The sequence below is a fragment of the Diabrotica virgifera genome, chromosome 6, assembly GCF_917563875.1.
Source record: "Diabrotica virgifera virgifera chromosome 6, PGI_DIABVI_V3a".
Taxonomy (NCBI): domain Eukaryota; kingdom Metazoa; phylum Arthropoda; class Insecta; order Coleoptera; family Chrysomelidae; genus Diabrotica; species Diabrotica virgifera.
Window position 1 is genome coordinate 235471082 of NC_065448.1, and position 19357 is coordinate 235490438.

General features: G+C 33.5%; 1 protein-coding gene across 1 annotated transcript; it reads right to left on the reverse strand.

The window, feature by feature from the left end:
- Positions 1-4975: 4975 nt before the first annotated feature.
- LOC126887322 (general transcription factor 3C polypeptide 3) lies at positions 4976-17313 on the reverse strand. The gene is made up of 4 exons (XM_050654769.1): positions 17054-17313; positions 16606-17001; positions 8820-9947; positions 4976-5684 (listed from the first exon to the last, which is right to left on the reverse strand). The coding sequence occupies exons 1-4, from the start codon at positions 17124-17126 to the stop codon at positions 5017-5019; spliced, it is 2265 nt and encodes a 754-aa protein (XP_050510726.1). The 5' UTR covers positions 17127-17313; the 3' UTR covers positions 4976-5016.
- Between the last annotated feature and the right edge of the window lie 2044 nt (positions 17314-19357).

The window sequence follows — 19357 nt, forward strand, 5'->3', positions numbered from 1 at the left end:
TCATGCACATTGCACTGCGATAGTTTTAAAATAGACATGATTCGGTTCAATTGGAGTGAAATTGTGGAAATAATTTTAGCTCTGTACAGTGTGCGGCTACACACAATCGATAACAACAAAAATGTATATTTATATTTAAATTCAGTGGTGGAAAAAGTAAATATTATCTTTTAGTCAATGGCGTTCTGAAATAACATTCCTATTTATTTATTTTTCTAATCTTGATAGTATACACCAGTGGCGTAACTGTAGGAATACAGGACTGGAAAAATCCACGGGTCCCCCGGACCGAGCTCTGAAGTGACCTAATATTTTTAACAAAATTTAGTAAAAAATATAAAACAGTTCGAAGTTCCGAAGATCCGAAGGTCTAAAGACGTCTTCTTTTTTTCGGTGCCTTTTCCTTAACCTTTCAGAGTTAACGTGCGGACTATGATTCCGCTTGTCTAAATATTTGTCGATTTCTGACGATTAATTACGATCTCGGTCGTGGCGTGCTCGTTAGCTTCAGCTTCAAGTGAAGTGAGGGGATACTCTATTCAGTACTGTTGTGAGAATTGTCTTAGTGCGTTTAGTTCTGCTGCTATATTGACTTGCGAAACGTGAGTCCGCACGTTATACAAGTTGTCACAAATCTTCAGGTAAGATTCAATTTTAAAATATTTTGTTTTTAGGGTAAATATAAAAATATTTAAATCTTGAATGGGTTGCATGTGAGAGTTCATTTTAAATGAAGTAAAAGTCAGACTTACTCTCAATCTTTATTATAACTTCCGACGACCGGTTTCGCTCTTTAAAATTTGTAGAGCATCTTCAGGTCAAAGGTAACAAGTTACAAAATGCTACAAACAAAAACCAGAGTTAGGACATTGTCTGGTTGTAAAAGATGCTAAAGATCCATAAGATCAAGCCAATGTTGAATAACATACATAAAAGTAGCGAAATAGCATACCAATGCACGCACATGCATGCAATCATGAGGGGGTTGGTAAAATTTCCCCCAAGCGCACAAACATGTGCAGAAGTATGCTATATATAATCATGCAATCATAACGTGTCGTACTTACATTCGGATACAAGGTGCTACCAACTCAGTATTCATTATCATGATGTTTCTGTTGAAGTTACTTCTGAAGAACTTCAACAGAAACATCATGATATGAATACTGAGTTGGTAGCACCTTGTATCCGAATGTAAGTACGACACGTTATGATTGCATAATTATATATAGCATACTTCTGCACATGTTTGTGCGCTTGGGGGAAGTTTTACCAACCCCCCCATGATTGCATGCATGTGCATTGGTATGCTATTTCGCTACTTTTATGTATGTTATTCAACATTGGCTTGATCTTATGGATCTTTAGCATCTTTTACAACCAGACAATGTCCTAACTCTGGTTTTTGTTTGTAGCATTTTGTAACTTGTTACCTTTGACCTGAAGATGCTCTACAAATTTTAAAGAGCGAAACCGGTCGTCGGAAGTTATAATAAAGATTGAGAATAAGTCTGACTTTTACTTCATATAAAAATATTTATGTAATTTATAATTGGGAGTGATCTACTGATTACGTTTTCTGTATTGATATAAACTTATTTTTGTTACAGATTTTTTAAGATGAGTTTAGAAAAGCATCTAGCATATCTTGAAAAGCTGCATGCGGAATTTCTCTCTGATTCTGAGCCAGAAGCTGAACCTGACGATGATGATGCTAGTTTGGAAGGAGATTATGAAGAAGTATAGGACCACGATACCGACATGGAAGAAGACATTGAGGAGAGAATCTTAGAATCTCCGAGGACAGCAGCGAATATTGACTTATTTCCGCTCATTCATGTATCTACTTTGCGCAGCTCAAACATTTGTTTTTTATTTAGTCATTGTGTTTAGTTTCTTAGAAATAATTAAATTTTATCTAACTATATATATAACTCTAAATAGTTAAAATTTTATCGCTATTATAGATCACTTCATTACCTCTTTAAGTCACAGGCTTCCTGCACATGAATCCATTCATTCCAATTTTGGGTTTTTACATCATTTTGGAAAATTGGAAAATTTAACTCTCAATGAAATTGAAGCTCACTCACTACAGCTTACCAACATTTATAGCAATGATTTATATGAAAACTTATGTGTCCATATGGTACAGTTTGTAAGATTCTTCAATTTATTTAAAGAGAAAATCGGCTCATCAAATATAAGCCAAGAACTTCTTAAAATGCACCAATTGCCAAAAGAAAAAAATATGAATGATGCTTTTCCAAATGTTAAGGTGACACTTTGTTTATATTAAGTTCTGATGCGAACTAACTGCAGTGGTTAGAGATCATTCTCAAAATTTAAGTTAATTTAAAATCGACTTGGTCTATGATGGGCCAAGAGTGTTTGAATCATCTCTCTACAATGAGCATTGGTCACGATGTCTTAATGCAACTAGATATGTCCCACATAATCAAGAAATTTTCAATTAAAATATCTCTAAAAGTTCCCGGACTTTACCCATACATCTGACTATTATTTTTAATATTTTACTATAACAAGTTACAGCTCTTGTACTTTTTATTATTTAAAATTATATTTATAAAAGTAGATCAACATTTTTTTTAATGGTAGGAGGTAGGGCCCCCACACTAATTCTGCCCAGGGACCTCCACTGCCTTAAATCTGGCTCTGCAACTGATACAATTTTTTTTCAGCAACTGATACTCGAAGGAAATATAGAGGGTAAGAGGAGTATGGGACGTAAAAATATGTCATGCCTAATAGACTAAGAGCCGCTATAGGTGAAATTTCTTAATCATTTTAGGCACGATGGGACCCTATAACTTAAATAGTAAAACCTAAAAGAAAACGTTTGAACACTGTGCCGTCACTTTTCAGTGGCACATGCGTCGACAGTGGCGCATCAAACTTTCCACTTATGGACGGGATAAATAAATTAAAAGTTAACAGAACTTACTAACAGAATTAATTTTTTATTTTTTATTTTTTTAAGTTCTATGTGATTAACACATAGGATTCATCGTGATTTTAACCCACCACCCCCTTCCCCCTGCCCCCACCATCAAAAACTTCATTTTTCGTTTTTATTTTTTTTGGTAGGATGCAATCAATTTTAAAATTTCAAAAAATTCACACGCATAGTTGAGGCTTTTATAAAACATGCCTATTTTTTATAGACCCATAGGTAGAGTGTACATAACCTCAAAAAATAAAAAAAAAAAATTTTTCAAAAAAGCGTATAACTTTTTTTGAGGAATAGCTGCCGGTCTAATTTTTTCTTAATCTTGTGTGTTTTATCAAACACTATATTTTAAATTTTTTTCAGATTTTTCCGTAAGTCTCCCCACCTTCAAAAATCCGAAAAACTGTTTTTTGGGGGGTTTTGGGGGATTTTCCCTATTTTATAGACTTCATAATATATCAAATCAATTTTGTTTTTATAGGTTATATGTAACTTGAAGTAACTGAGTTCTTTAGAATATTTAAAAATCAGAAAAACACGTTCAAAGCCCCCAAAACCCCCTTAAAAACAGTTTTTTAGATTTTTGAAGGTGACTAACGTTACAGAAAAATCTGAAAAAAATTAGAAATATAGTGTTTGATAAAATACACAAGACTAAGAAAAAATTAGATCTGCAGCTATCCCCAAAAAAAAGTTATATACTTTTTTTCAAAAAAAAAATTTTAAAATTTTTTTGAGGTTATGTACACTCAACCTACAGGTCTATAAAAAATAAACGTGTTTTATAAAACCCTTAACTATGCGTGTAAATTTTTTGAAATTTTAAAATTGATTGCATCCCACCAAAAAAAATAAAATCGAAAAATAAAGTTTTTGATGGTGGGGGCAGGGAGAAGGGGGTGGTGGGTTAAAATTACGATGAATCTTATGTCTTAATCACATAAAACTTAAAAAAATGAAAAAAATTAAATTCTGGTAATTAGGGAGGGTATTTTTTAATTTATGTATCCCGTCCATAAGTGGAAAGTTTGATGCGCCACTGTAGACGCATGTGCCACTGAAAAGTGACGGCACAGTGTTCAAACGTTTTCTTTTAGGTTCTACTATTTAAGTTATAGGGTCCCGTCGTACCTAAAATGATTAAGAATTTTCACCTATAGCGGCTCTTAGTCTATAATATTAGCCAATGGACAGAAATCCACAGCTATGAAATGCTTCGCAATGCTGCTAAAAACAGAATTATTTAATCCTGACTATCTAACATCTCACCTGACAAGACAATGTACGGTGGACGCCTACGCAGAAATGCACGGCACCTTAAGAAGAAGAGGATATACATTTTTAACTTCTTCTGTTGTTAATATTATTGGCGTGCCTACTATTGCAATTCTAACTTGGTTTTGGTTTCCATATGTTCTTGAAATTCGGCTATTCTCTGCTAAAAGTTATTTGATAAATACTCTTCAGGCTTTATGATCTGTATTATGTACTTATTCTTTTTTTTTATTTTAATTTTTTATCAATTTTCAGCTTTCTATGCTTCTAGTTCCTACTAGATAAATATTTATTCATTGGCAGCTTCTTTCCCAAGACTCGATCTTCTTCTTAGATATTTTCCTTCGTACGTCTACTCGTTCTTTTTTATATTTTATTCTGTCTTGTAATAATTTGGAACAATAAGACTGTTGGTATGTGTTTTTTACATTTTATTTCTTCCTCTACTTCGCTATCCCACCAGCATGGCTTGTTTAGCTTGGTTTTAAGTAATATTCAAATGCTTCTTCGTGTAAAATTTTTTTTATATGTTCGCATAATTAATACCTAGATATTTTTAGGGGCCGGTATTTGTAGCTTCTCATTCAATCTATTTTTGAGTAAGTCTAGGATACTTTCTTCATCTGGGCTTTTGATGTTGTATTCGTTCGTTTTGCTTCTTCGTTTAGCTATTCTTTCTTGTTTACATCTATATGGTTTTCTTAATCAATAGTCAATTAATAAAAAAACTAAAATACGAAATATTTTTTAATTAAAAACAATCTTATAAACTATATCACAATATGTTCATACAAAATGTTTCGAGCTGCTATAAAGTTTTCACTATTTTTATAAATAATGTGTAAATTAAAGGCAGCTTCTCTCTTCAGAGAAACAATTTCAGGATATTGCTCCAAATAGGAATTGTCCACTTTGAAAACCTTCTTATAATAAAACTCAGCTAAATACATAACGCCCAACTGATGATACATCCTTCCCAAATTATAATACACTTCCTGCTCAGCCATTTTGTTTCTTTGCTTGGCATAATTCAGAAAGAGGTAAGACACTATCTCGGCCATGGATTGTTTCTTCGCTTTATCCAAGCTTTTATGATGATAATGCTGCAACATCGCTACAGCTAACATGAACGCCGCAAAGACTGAGTTGGTTTGCTTGTATCTCTTCAGGTAAAAATTGATGGTGTTAATGTAATTTCCCATGGACAAATGGTGATTGGCTATGATAATTCTGCGATTGTCTATTGGCAAGCTGCCACCAAATCTTTCCAAGAATCTGGCAAAACGCAGCTCCTCCTGCGTAGCTGTTACAATGCCGAACCAGTTCCAAGCCAGATTGTTATTTGAATATCTCATGAGGGTTTCTCTTAACAAGTTGTACCCATGGAAGCAGTCGTTAGTCAATAAACATGAGAAAGCCGCCATGATGTTGACTTCCGCTAAAAAAAATCACACAGATATTAAGAGGCAACATTAGCGCGTCATCAATATTTTTGTTTTTCGAAAGTTCTGCGAACTTTCAACAGTACTCTGGGCTAATTAGCAAAATGCAAGGAAAAGTTATTTACCAGCAATTTTATTGCTGGAATCGAATCGTATGATTGTACATATTAATAATATAAGTATGCAAAGTCCGCAGATAGTGTGCTACTTTTTTTATAAACAAAATGGCGCCCGAAAATCGTGTTTTTTCAATTTTTGCTCCATAACTCCAAAGATTTTAACTTTACACCAAAAACACCCAAATAAAAATTCACCGTAATTAAATTCTACATAGAGAGGTGTGTTCCCAATTTACTTAGACGAAAATTTTCCCCGGAAAATGCGGGTTTTTCCAACAAAATCTTTAATTTTTTAACTAAAATTTTAGATAAGTAATTGTTTGTCAATAATTAAATAACTTAGTAACATAAAAGCTCTTTTCGTATAGATTATAATTCCAGAAGCTGATGGAAATTGAATGAACAGTTTAGCAACAATTGAATTGTTAATTAAAAATTTACGGTTGCTATAATAACCACAATAATTATTATACATAAGAATAACTATGATTTCAGTATAAAAAGACACTGTACTTATCTAATATACTTTACAGAATTAAAATTGGACTATTCAAGCGGCCTCAGGAATATTTTAAAGTTATTAACAATTTGTTGGCTTATAAACAAATAGAATATCTCGGGAAATATTAAATTAAATTAAATCATGAAAACTGTATAGGAAAAAAAGCGAAAGGACGCTTTTTTTAAAAGAAAAAGCATTTAATTTTGATGAGTGGTTTCTGAGACACAACCAGTCAAAGTTGACCGGCATTTAGGCAAAGATATAAACAATAGGATCGTAATTTTTTAACCATCACCTTTTCATTTTTGTCCTCTTTCTCCACACCAATTTTCATATCTTTAAAATACTCATAACATATATTATTATAATAAAAACTATCGATATTATGAGTTAAAATTGACAAAAATAGCAAAATTCAATCAAAAATTAGGTTGGAGAAAATGTAATCTCAAAGTTCAAAATCGGTATACGTGCTTCCCATGAAGCAATTTTCTTCATTTTTTTTTGTTCCCAAGTAACTCGAGTAGAGCCATCTAACTAACGCATTATTAAATGTCAAACTTGCTTGTGTTTTGTTATAATGGATTAATTTATTTATAAGAAAAGAAAACTACATATTTTTTTCAGTTGTAGACTTTTTTTAGATAAACTTACTAGAAGTGTACCTTTTAACGTTAAAAACACAAATATTCTCATTTGAAAGCTGCATAATTATTTAAACAATCTTTATTTAAACAAATTAAAAATTTTGTTATAATAAATAAATTAATTTATTATAACAAAACTCAAGTAAGTTTGATATTTAATGATACGTTAGTTAGATGGCTCTACTCTTAGTTACTTAAGAACAAAAAAAGAATGAAGAAAACTGCTCCATGGGAAGCCGAGAAAATGCATTTTTTAACGTATACCGATTTCAAACTTTGAGATTACATTTTCTCCAACCTAATTTTTGATTGCAATTTTGCTATTTTTGGAAATTTTAACTCGTAATAAATATCGATAGTTTTGATTATAATATATCGTCGGCAAAAGAGCAAAATGGTGTATCTCAAAAAATGGCAAAATTGACCTTTTTGACGCCATCTCGTAAAAAATAGCAATAGTTCTATTAGTGCAAAACCATTTAACTGTAGATAATTTCGTGTTTAAGTTATTTCCGAAAATCAAATCGGTGTATCTCTCCACAGCAAGCAAAAAGGTGTAACTAAGTTTAAAGCGCCAGAGTCGGCATTGTGTGGTTATGTTTAGTTGCACCAGATTGTTCGTCCGGGTTTTTACTGTGTAAATACAGCTTAGAAATTAGTTGGGTAAGTGTTAATCTATTTTAAAAAAATTGGTCTTTAATTTAGAATTAATTTCAAACTAATTTTTGATAGATTGAATGCTCAGAAATTGTTAACAACTTCGGCATTGAGATACACGTTTTTGAACATATTTATTTGCCTTAGATAGGTACACGTTTTTGCAATAGCTAATAATAATTATAACAAATATTTTTACCTGTTAAAAAATATGAATCCAAGCCAAAAATGGGTTAAAACGTATTAAATCATTATATACAGTTGAGTCCGCGAGTCTTTACCCGTGCGTCATCACTTAAAGCATACGAAATAAGTCGGAAATCTATTTCACGCAACAACAACTGACAGAAAGTGGCTACTGTTCCGATTACGGGTTTTATTATAAAATTTGACGTTATCAAATATATAGAATGTCAAATGTAAATTTTGCGTCAAAATTTTTGCGCAGAATTACAGCTACATTTGAAGTAGCTTAATAAATTATTTTATTATTATTGATTAATACATAAATAAACAATTTATAAAAAAATCCAATAACATAATTGTATTATTGTTATTTTATTCACTTTGACGGAAATCTAAACACAGTCATTTCTTTACTGTGTGAATGACGTTAGCTTTGTATGTTTTAAATATTAATTGCCTAAATATAATTATTTACCTTAAAATTTCAAAGCCCAATATAAAATTAGTTGTGAAAATAACTGTTTGTGTAGTATAAAGAAACTTCAAAACGCAAAAATTCGACAAAAACCGCAAAAAGTTCAACTGACTGACAGCCACAAAAATAAACAAATCAGAAACGTCAAACAAATTGTGCTTAAAATGTGAAAACATACCTAATCGTCTTTTTTTGTACCTATCTCTTTTCAATGCACTGAGTCTAGATGGTTCATAAAAATAACATGTGTTGTTACTTAATAACAAACGGCAGCTGGTTTGTCATGAGTTTCATGCATGGAAGAGAATGATGCTAGATAAAAAGTATGTGTTTTATCTCGCCAGGTATTAATGACGCACGGGTAAAGACTCGCGGAGTCAACTGTAAATTGAAATAATTAAATTTTAAATTTTTCTTTTAGGCACAATGGCCAATGACAGACCCAATAAAGTGCTAACCGAAAGAGAACTAGAAGATATGTATTTTGAACAGTGCTGAATTCTGGTTTTCCGATGAGAGTCACTATTTCACTAACAAATACTTACAGAAATATTTTTGAAACCTCTTTGACGCCAAGCCCATAAAAGTGAATTTCTGCAAATAACAATATTCTCTTCTATCTATGGATAACTGTAAAATATTCTTATAAATGTCATAGTCTTCTTCTAAACTAAGCTCTTTAATAACCGTAAAATTACTTTCAACACTCGTACTATCATTCCTGAAATTTCTCATCTTTCTCAATTTAGCTAGCTTTTCAGGAGGCCTCTCTTTGGTTAGCAGTATCTTCAACTCTTCGGGATGTTTGAGTACCGGACAATGTCGAGACATTAACAATTCCATGCATTTCCAGTAGGATTCCCAATTGTTGATCTGTTTCAATAGCTTCATCTGTTCCAATAGAACAGCTACATCTAATTTATTAGCGCTAAAATCTTGCGACATCACTTTCAGAGCCTCTTCTCTTTGGTTTTGTTTTAGCAACAACATGGCTAGAGGATATAATACTTCAACGTGACCTGGAGCTAGTTCTTTCACTGTGTAGTAGGAATCGATGGCTTGCTCTATCATATCACAAGAAGCTAAACACTCTGCGTATTTTAACCAAACAGCTGCCAGGGAATAGTTTTTACTCTTGACCAAAGGCACTAATAACTTGAGGGCACCCATAAAGTATCCCACAGTCATCAAAGCCTCTACAACATCCAGGTAGAGGTCTCCACAAGTTTCAACATCCATTTCAATGAGCATTTTATCTAAGAGTGGAGAAAACAGATTTTCACACCTTAACTTTACCAAACATACGATAAATTTTATCTTAAGATCTATCGGAAGATTCTCTGGCACCTCATACGAATTCATCACTATGGAATTATCATCAGTTAGGTATAAATCGAAAGTAAACCCGCAAAACTGTGTGAACATGTCTAAGCAATCAGAATATCGTTCGTTAATGAGTAGCAATTCCAACATGACATTTACAACATCTTGGGTAACTTTTTCTGGAATCCTTTTTATGGGTATTTTCAAAACTTCTATGGCTCGGATATAGCTTTTGTTTTTGTAGTGTTCCTTTGCTACCTCCATACTAAGATTAAGAATTATATCGGCATGTTTCTTGTCTATATGATTTGCCATTGTTTGCTTCGCAACGATGGCACTCTTTGAATCACCTACAATGATACATTATTAAGTTGTGGTAATCATCTAACAGAAAATAATATACTCACGGACAAAATTATTGCATATGAAGAGTTCACTGCAAAAAGGGGAATGTCAATTTTTTTCATTTTTGGAGTTAAGGTTGGTCACAGTTCACAGTTACTCTGAATATAGCAGATTAATGTCAACTGTCGTTCAAGGCTGAAACGGTGACAGTCACTACTAAAAAAGCATTTAAATATATGTGGTACCAATCATGATACTATAAATAAAGAGATAGTATTTTCCCGTAGCTCAAATACGTCCGACTTCGCGCATTGATTACGTAACTGGAGACCGGAAGTTGAATTTAAAAATGGGATTTGTATGCATTATGTAATGAAATTATTCAATTAGAAAAATAACATTAAACTTCAATGTATTCGAAAAGAATTTAGTGTCGAGATTCCAGTCAAAATAACTGTCAAAGATAAGATATAAAATACAACCGCGACAATTCAAAGTAATCGGACATTACGAATGATTACGAACCATTACGAACTTGCCGGTCTCCAGTTACGTCACGACTTTCGGATGTGCAATATATTATCTTGTTATTTATAGTATCATGGTACCAATCAAAAACGGGGATAGTCTAAACCTTTAAAACCAGTTTTCTCACAATTGTACTTTATTGACATTCCCCCTTTTTGCAGTGTACTCTTCATATGCATGTGGAATGAAATTTTTTGTGCTGCTATCCTTAGCCCCCTGCATCATAGGAATAGGATTAATTTTCCTAATGCGATGTTATACAGCATCACATAAATACCATAATCGGATTTAAACCTGATCTGGGCTAGGTACTCGCCAGTATTATTTTTAAATTGCAGTATTAGCATAATTGCAGTAAAGTGCATTAGGACCAATATCGTCCCTTAGCTAACAACACCGCATAAGTCATTTTTACCAACTTTACAGGAGACGAACAAAACTACTTTTTGAAACACCGCCCAAGTTAAAAAAAATACCATTAGTAAACACCGCTTAAGTTATTTTAATATCATTTCTTTCTATATTAATACTCGTAAATGAATAAACATTACTTTAATATATAGCTTACCTGTTAATCTTCTATAAAAACTTCTTGGATACTAGACTTTTCAGCAGTAAAACTAACGTAAAACATAATAATCACGGAGCGACTTGTGCGGTGTTGACCATGATACAGGTGTTGACGACTTGCGCGGTGTCACTACTTTTTGAATTACGGCATCTGATTGACTGAAATCTAAATATGTGACAAATGGTTAGATGAGCAATGAGCAGATCTATCCAATGGTATTAATATGTAAAACCGTTAATTTTCGACTTGAGCGGTGTTGTAAGCTAAAGGACGATATGTCATATTCAATATGACTTTCAAATGGCAAAACATGATCTTCTAAAATGTTTTCAATGTATATATCAGTTGACATTTGCCTAATCACTTTCACGTGTTCGGTATGTCCTTTCAAAACAATACCACTCAGTAGCACTAGGCCGTAACCACGAAAACTAACACTTAATTCAATTCAAATTCAAAATATCTTTTATTAAAAAAATTGTAAACAACACACTTATAGCAAATTGCCACAATTGAATAATAAGTGTCATAATATACATACAAAATTACAATTGCAACTAAAGTTAAAAGTTAAAATGTGTGATTTAAAAACTCATACACAGAATATGGTTCTAAATCCAATAAAATGCTTTTTATTTCAGTTCTAAATATATTAAACACTGTGTATGAGGTTACAACTGACATACTGTTCGCCAACTCTTCTGTAGATGAAGTTTTGTAAATCTTGCTTCCATGTGGTGAACGGTATGCCAGATGTAACCTCTTCTTCTTCTTCTTCTTAACTCAGGCGAGACTCGTTAGTCTCTGGCACTTGGTCATGAGACCTTTGTACTAAACCCTGTTCTTCTATTTAAACTTTAATAAGTCCTGTAGCCTCAACGAAGGCCAACAGTTTTCTTATTGGTAGTTTTAGGATCTCTTCTGGTTCAAACTTCATTTGACCAGTGAAGTCCTGCCTTACATCACCTAGCACACTGCAATGGCATAGTATGTGTATGTAAGTGTCTTCTTCCATTTCGCACTTTCTGCACCATGGTTCATTCACCTTACCTAGTTTGTATAGGTGATTTCTTAAACGGCAATGTCCAGTCACCATTTCAGTGACCGTTTTGATCTCTCGTTTATTGATGTTCATAAAACTGTTCGAGAGTTTTTTATCAATATAACCTAAGATGTAACCTCATCATCATCATCATGGCATCTACACTCCTAGCGGAGTGATTGCCGCCCTCTTTGGGCTCTTCCGATTCGTTTGTCGCTGTGAATCAATCCGCATTAACATTGTTGTTTTACAATTGGTTGTGTGACTTGGCATCTTCTACAATTTTCCTCCATTCGTTCCTGTTTTTGTTCTGGTTACCCATTCTCTGACTCCCATCTTCTTAAGGTCCTCCACTATCTGGTTCTCCCATCTAGTTTTGGGTCTTCCTCGTGGTCTGCCTGATAGAGGTCTCCATTTGGAAATTTTCTTGATAACGGCTTCTGGATTCCTCCTTTCTATATTATGTCCCATCCATCTGAGTCTCTGTGCCTTGATAAATCTGACGATGTCTTCTCCTTTCAGAAGTTCTCTTACTTCGTGGTTCATGAGTGTTCTAAATTCATTATTACCCAAGTTTAGTGGTCCTGCTAGCCTCCGAATTATTTTCCGTTCTAGGATCCTCAATCTTTCTTCCTCTTTCTGTGTCAGACACATTACTTCAGCACCATATGTGATTACTGGTCTAATTGCTGCTTTGTAAATTTTCAGTTTTGTATTCTGAGTAAGCTGCTTATCTTTGAGGAAGTAACTGTATTTCCAGTAGGTTTTGTTTCCTGCCTGGATTCTTTCATTAATTTCGATACTTCTATCATTAGTTCCATTAACTGAGACTCCAAGATATTTAAAATATTCTACCTTTTCAAATTCATATTCACCAATATTTAAGCTTATCATATTAACTGGGTTTTTTCTTGAGCATATTGGGTATTTTGTTTTGTTTTGATTTATTTCTAAACCCCTTTTGGATGCTTCTTTGCATAACTTCGTAAATTCTTCCTTTAAACTGTTTAGGTTTCTGCTAATTAATGCTATGTCGTCAGCATACGCCACAAATTGCGACGTCGATGTTATAATCGTACCTTTTATTTCTGTAGCTCTTATTGTTCCTTCTATAGCGACATTAAATTGTCTATGTCTAATTGAAGTCTATGAAAAGGATGTGTAAGTCGATATCATGTTCGTAACATTTCTCAATTGACTGTGTGATTATGTGAACTGCGTCTATTGTTGACCTTCCCTCCCTAAATCCGTGCCGGTAGTCTCCTATTTTAGTTTCAATGTGTTTTGAGAGTTTTTGTCTGATTAATGATGTCAACATTTTATAGCAGCTGTTTAACAGTGTTACTCCTCTATAGTTGTTACATTTTGTGGTATCCCCTTTCTTAAGAATCGGAAATATCCATCCAGTTTTCCATTCTTCAGGCATTCTTTCTTCTTCCCAAATCCTTATTATTAGGTCGTATATTTTCTGTTGTAGTTCTTCTCCGCCTCGTTTTATTAGCTCATTTGGGATTTCATCTGGGCTGCTGCTCTCTTATGTTTTAGATTTCTTATCACACGTTAAAATTCCTCATATGACGGCTTTTCAATTTCGATTTCATCATCAAGGTCTGTTTCTTCTGTATATTCGAGAGAACTTTCTCTCGCCTTAAATAACTCTTCGTAGTATTTCTCCCATATTTTGGCATCAATCTTAACTGTGGGTTTCTTCTTGTTTTGTGATTTTATATATTTGTAAAGCTTTACATTATTCTTGCTATTTACTTCCAACTCTTCTGTAACTTCATCAATCCATATCTTTTTTTTATTTGTGCAGCATTTGTCTGAGTCTTTCTTTTTTCTCCCATACTCTTCCAGATCTTCTTCTCTACCTGTCTTCAGCCATTTCTTTCGAGCTAAGTTTTTCCCTGGTTGCTGTTTCGCAGTCTTCGTCATACCATTCTTTTTACCTTTTTATTTCTTTGTATCCTATTACTTTTTCTGCTGCTATCGAAATGTGGCCTTTTATTTCTTTCCACGTTTCTTCTATGTTATTAGGGTTCGAAACTTTTAAATTTGCTTCAAACTCTTTAGTGTAATCTTTCTGAACAGTATCCGAATCTAGTTTCCTTACGTTCCAATTTTTTCTTTTCGTGAATTTCTTTGTGTCTTTAATTATTTTCATTTCCATATTTCCTATTACTAGGAAGTGGTCAGAATCTGCATTTGCACCACGATACGACCTGACATCTTGAATTGTTCTCCTCCACTTTTTTGAAATCAAAATATGATCGATTTGATTACCTTCCATTGATCCTGGTATTAGCCATGTTACCCTATGTTCTTTTTTGTGTTTGAAATGTGTGCTCATTATAAATGTGTCTGTTGCTGCTGTTAGGTTACAAAGCATTCTCCCATTAGTATTCGTAGTTGTGTGGAGAGTTTCCTTACCAGCTGCATCCTTGTTTATATCTTCCTTTCCTATCATTGCGTTGAAATCACCTAGTAAAATTAATATGTCATTCTTGGGTATATTTTCATATATCTCTTCGAGTTTCTCGTAAAAATCGTTTTTGTCTTCCTCATTCGCATTCTCGGTGGGAGCATATGCATTAATGAATGTTAAATTAGATTGCTTGTTCTTTATTCTGACATAAGATAATCTTCCACATATTGCTTTGAAATCTATCACCTTGTCCCTTAATTTGCTGCTAATTAGGAAGGCTGTACCATTATGTCCTTGTTTGTTATCTCCGGAATAAAACATTGTATATTTCTTTTTTACTATTGCTCCTTGATATTTCCATCGAATTTCTTGTAGCGCTAAGATTTCGATATTGTACTTTTCCAACTCATTCGCCAGCTCTTCCATTTTCCCTGCTCTTAATAAAGTCTTAATATTCCATGTTCCTATTCTGATCTTGTTAGTTTTTCGTTTACTTCGATTTTTTTGTTTTTTGTTTTTTATTATACTCTTTACAACCGTTTCCTTATTCATAGCCAATTTTCGATCCTGATTTTTATCGTTTGCTGAATTATTTCTAGTTTTTTGGAGTACTGTTTAGCTTTGTTATCTTTGCTATATTATCTTCTGTGCTTGGGCTTCCCATGGGAGATCTTTGACTAACTTTCCCAGCATTATTTTTGTTTTCCTGAGATCTACTATCTTCTCCAATTGTTTTTCCCAGTGGACACATTTCTTTTGCCGGTTCGTTTATATCTTCGCTCTGAAGTTGTTCGAATGAATACCTTTCTCCGTTTATCCATAATGTATTGTATCTTAAATGTGCCAGGTATCCTTCCTCTCTTGCTCCTCTTTTTTCATATGCTCCGTGAGTTGTTTTCTTTCGGCGATTACTTGCTTTGGGAAGTTTTCACTTGTATATATTTTTGTCCCTTTAAGATATTTGGCCCCTTTCAGTACTTCTGTTCTCTTAGTTTCGCTCCTCATACAGGAAGAGCGATGTAACCTCATACAGAGTGTTAATTTTGGTGGTGGCAGCATAGTGCTATGGAGTGGTATTTCTTGGAAAGGAGATACCAAACTTGTGGAGGTGATTGGATGAATGACAACTGATATGTACAGCTGGTTCCAAAAAAAACTGATACGACTCTTAAAGCGTATTTTGTAGAAAATTGAGCAGTGTACTTTCTTCTTCTTCTTCTTTTTGTTCTTGGTCTCGCTGCGAGGCAATTACCAGCACGATTTATAGGCGATCTTGATGTAGTCTGGCTCTAAGCCATATGAAAATCGCTGACTATCTTCTTTTAAAAAGCTTTTGATGAGGTGTAATATAATGAATATGAGTTTAATCATATTTAATTTATTATATTTTGACGGATAAATACTTATTATTTACATACTGTCACTGTCACTGCCAAATCTTAAAATTTGTCAGATATCTTCAACCTCAAAAATGGCTGTTTGTTTGTTTATTTTATTATTTGTCTGTCATAATAAATATAATATAATGTCAGACCAATCATACACTGCTCAAAATGATCAAATCTTACTAAGAGTCGTATCAGTTTTTTTAGGAACCAGCTGTACATTAAAAACATTTTAGAAGATCATGTTTTGCCATTTGCCAGTGATACTGGATAACAAATTCGTGTTAATGCACCATGACAGAGGTCTTCATGTCGGTAGAATAGTGAATACTTTCCTTGATGAGATTCAATTTAAAAATTATATTGGCCACCATATAGCCCATATTAAATTTAAATCCGATTATACCATTTCATCCGATTATACCATACCATTCATTAAAACATCACCTTCAGAAAAAAATCCTATTTCTATATCACTGGAGGCAACACAAAAAAAAATCTATTTCACAAGTTAATTTCAAAATATGCAATATTTTTGTCTGTGAGTGTATAATGTAGTGAATCAAAAATCAACATAATTACAAAAGAACTTTTTATAATACCATCAGAAATAATCTAATATAAAGCTTATCACATTTGTGGACACATCTTCAAGTGTCTGCATATGCAGTCGTATCCGTGAATGGGTTAACATAAAAGCAGATTTACTTACATTTTTGTTCTAACAGTTCCAACCTCTTTTTGTGTAAAAAGAAATTAGTAAGATTATACTTGATACTTCGAGAGTAACATTTAATTGCTTCTTCGGTTTCTCCATCTTGTATGCACAATTCAGCCAATCTACAGGTCGTAGCTATACTTGTAGGAGCAAGGTGACTAGCCAGCATTAGATAAGCTTTGTACTTCTTTTGGTTAGTGGTTTCGTACATCTGTGATAAAGTTAAATACGGTTCGTAGGAATCAGGTGCCTGCCTTATGACTTCGAAGCACATTTTCTTTGCTGTTTCCAAATCTCCTCTGGCATAACGCAGGTTGGCCTCTCCCATCAGTCCTTTTAAGTGAGCTGGTAGTTTGCTGGGATCTTTCTTAGATCCTTTTTTAGTTTTTCCTAAAATACAGCATATCAAACACAATATTCTATGAAGAGAAGGAATACTTACCATCTTCTTGGTCATTTTCGTCCTCAGAATAAAAGTCTTCCTCTATTGTTGGAGGTCCTGGATCCTCTTCCATAATTTTAAATACTAGAATTTGAGTAGTACATTTATTTTTTATCTTATCTATGACTGTAATACTGTATAGAGAGGAAGAGAGGTGATTTTTGTTATATATTATTTATCTATGATTTTTGTTTATCAATAAATAAACCTAACCTCTACCACAGTAGTGTGAAGACAGTAACGTATGTTGTAACCACAGATCACTACTTAACTCTCTTAGGAGGTAGGTGATCTGTGGTTGTAACATTTCTTCTACCTATTAGATAGGCAACATATTTAACAGATATAAAATGTGATTTATTTGTATACGTTGCTATTTGCTGACGACCAAGTTGTGATTGCTGCTGATAAAGATGACGCCAGTTACATGATTAGAAAATTGAAAGAGGAGTACCAAAAATGGGGTTTGGAAATGAGCATGGAGAAAACTGAATACCTTGTAGTCGGAGGTGATACTGAAGACTTAGAATTAGAAGGGGAATACATAAAAGGATGTGATGAATTTAAATATCTAGGTTCAATTTTTGACAAAAACTCCACATGCGATCAAGATATAGAATATCGAATAAGCCAAGGAAGAAAAGCTATAAAACAGCTAAATGGCATTTGGTGGAGTACAGGACTGCAAAATCAGACAAAGAAAAAAATCTACCAAACTATCGTGGAAGGAATTGTCCTGTACAACTCGGAAGTGTGGGAAGTAAAAGACCGACAAAATAAAAGACTTCAAGCTTTAGAAATGGACGCGCTTAGAAGAAGCTGCAGAATATCTAAACTGCAGCATATCCCAAACGAAGAAATAAAAGAAAGAATGGAAGTAGAAAAGGATATTATAGACAGAATAGAACAAAAAAGATTAATATGGTACGGGCATGTCCAGAGAATGGGACCAACAAGATGGCCCAAGAAAATGATCCAGTATGTACCACCCGAGAGAAGAAAAAGAGGCAGACCGAAGAGAACATGGATACAAGATGTAGAGAAAGCAATGAACAGTAGACAACTCAACGAGGAAGATATTCGTGACCGAAAAGCATGGCGAATAGGATGCGGGAAACGGCGAATGCTGTAGAACACCCGATATATATATAAAATGTGATTGCTGATTATATTGTTTTTAAACCAAGAGGAGTAAACTCAATACACAGATTCACACCCAATAATGTCACTAGAAAAATCGCCAAATATTGTCCTTTTCATGATCATTTTTCAGTGCGTAACAAATGATAGGAAAAAGGGTAAGTCCGTGATAATACACATTTGTGACATTTATTCTAACATGCCATTTTATTAGTTAAATCTGACAGTTGTCACATTTTATTTTCAATTTGGAATAAAAACAAATCAAATGTGTTTCTTGCATTTATAAAATGGTATTTTCTTTGATTTGTATAGTCTTATCAAGTATTACAGATTATATTTGTAATATTATTATCTAATTTAAAAAAATTATTTTTTATTATGGCGCCATCTATCGACAACTAGAATAACTAGAAGAAATGTTATAAAAATGCCGACGTGCCTTTTTTTCTGTCACATACAATTTAATGCGTTAGAAAGAAATCGAAAAACTGTGACGCACTGAAAGATGATCATGAGAAATAGGGCTTTTCATTCACAGTCATTTGTTTCGAGCTTCTGTCATGTGTCACATAATATTAATATATCTACGTCATACGTTATTGGTATATATCAATGATACAAACCAAAGACGTATGACGTAGATCTATTAATATTATGTGACACATGACAGAAGCTCGAAACAAATGACAATCGATGAAAAGCCCTATACTGTACATCTTTTTTAGTTGATCATGTCGGCCTTCGACGGTAATCCATAAATATTTTAGTTTACCAATACGCCAATAGTGTCAAAATTTCATAAATGTCAATAGTGTCAATATTTCATAACAGAACCATAGAGGTATATATTAACATAGAGGGAGCCGTCACTCCTCGCTTTCTGACGACAAGATCTCTTCGACTGGTTTGCGGTATCTCTTTCTAGCACACTGTATCCAGAAACTAAAATGACATTAAGTGTGAGTGTAGGCACGGAAGGGAAGGACAACTGTCGCAGCTTTACTATGCGTAAGAGTGAAACAGTACTAATCCAAAGAAAAAAGATGGTGTCGTCACTTCACTCTGAATGACACTCTCTCTATGTTAATATATACCTCTATGAACAGACCAGGTGAGGCATAAAATATGTTTGTGGCCTATTATCTAAATAAAAAGATCTCA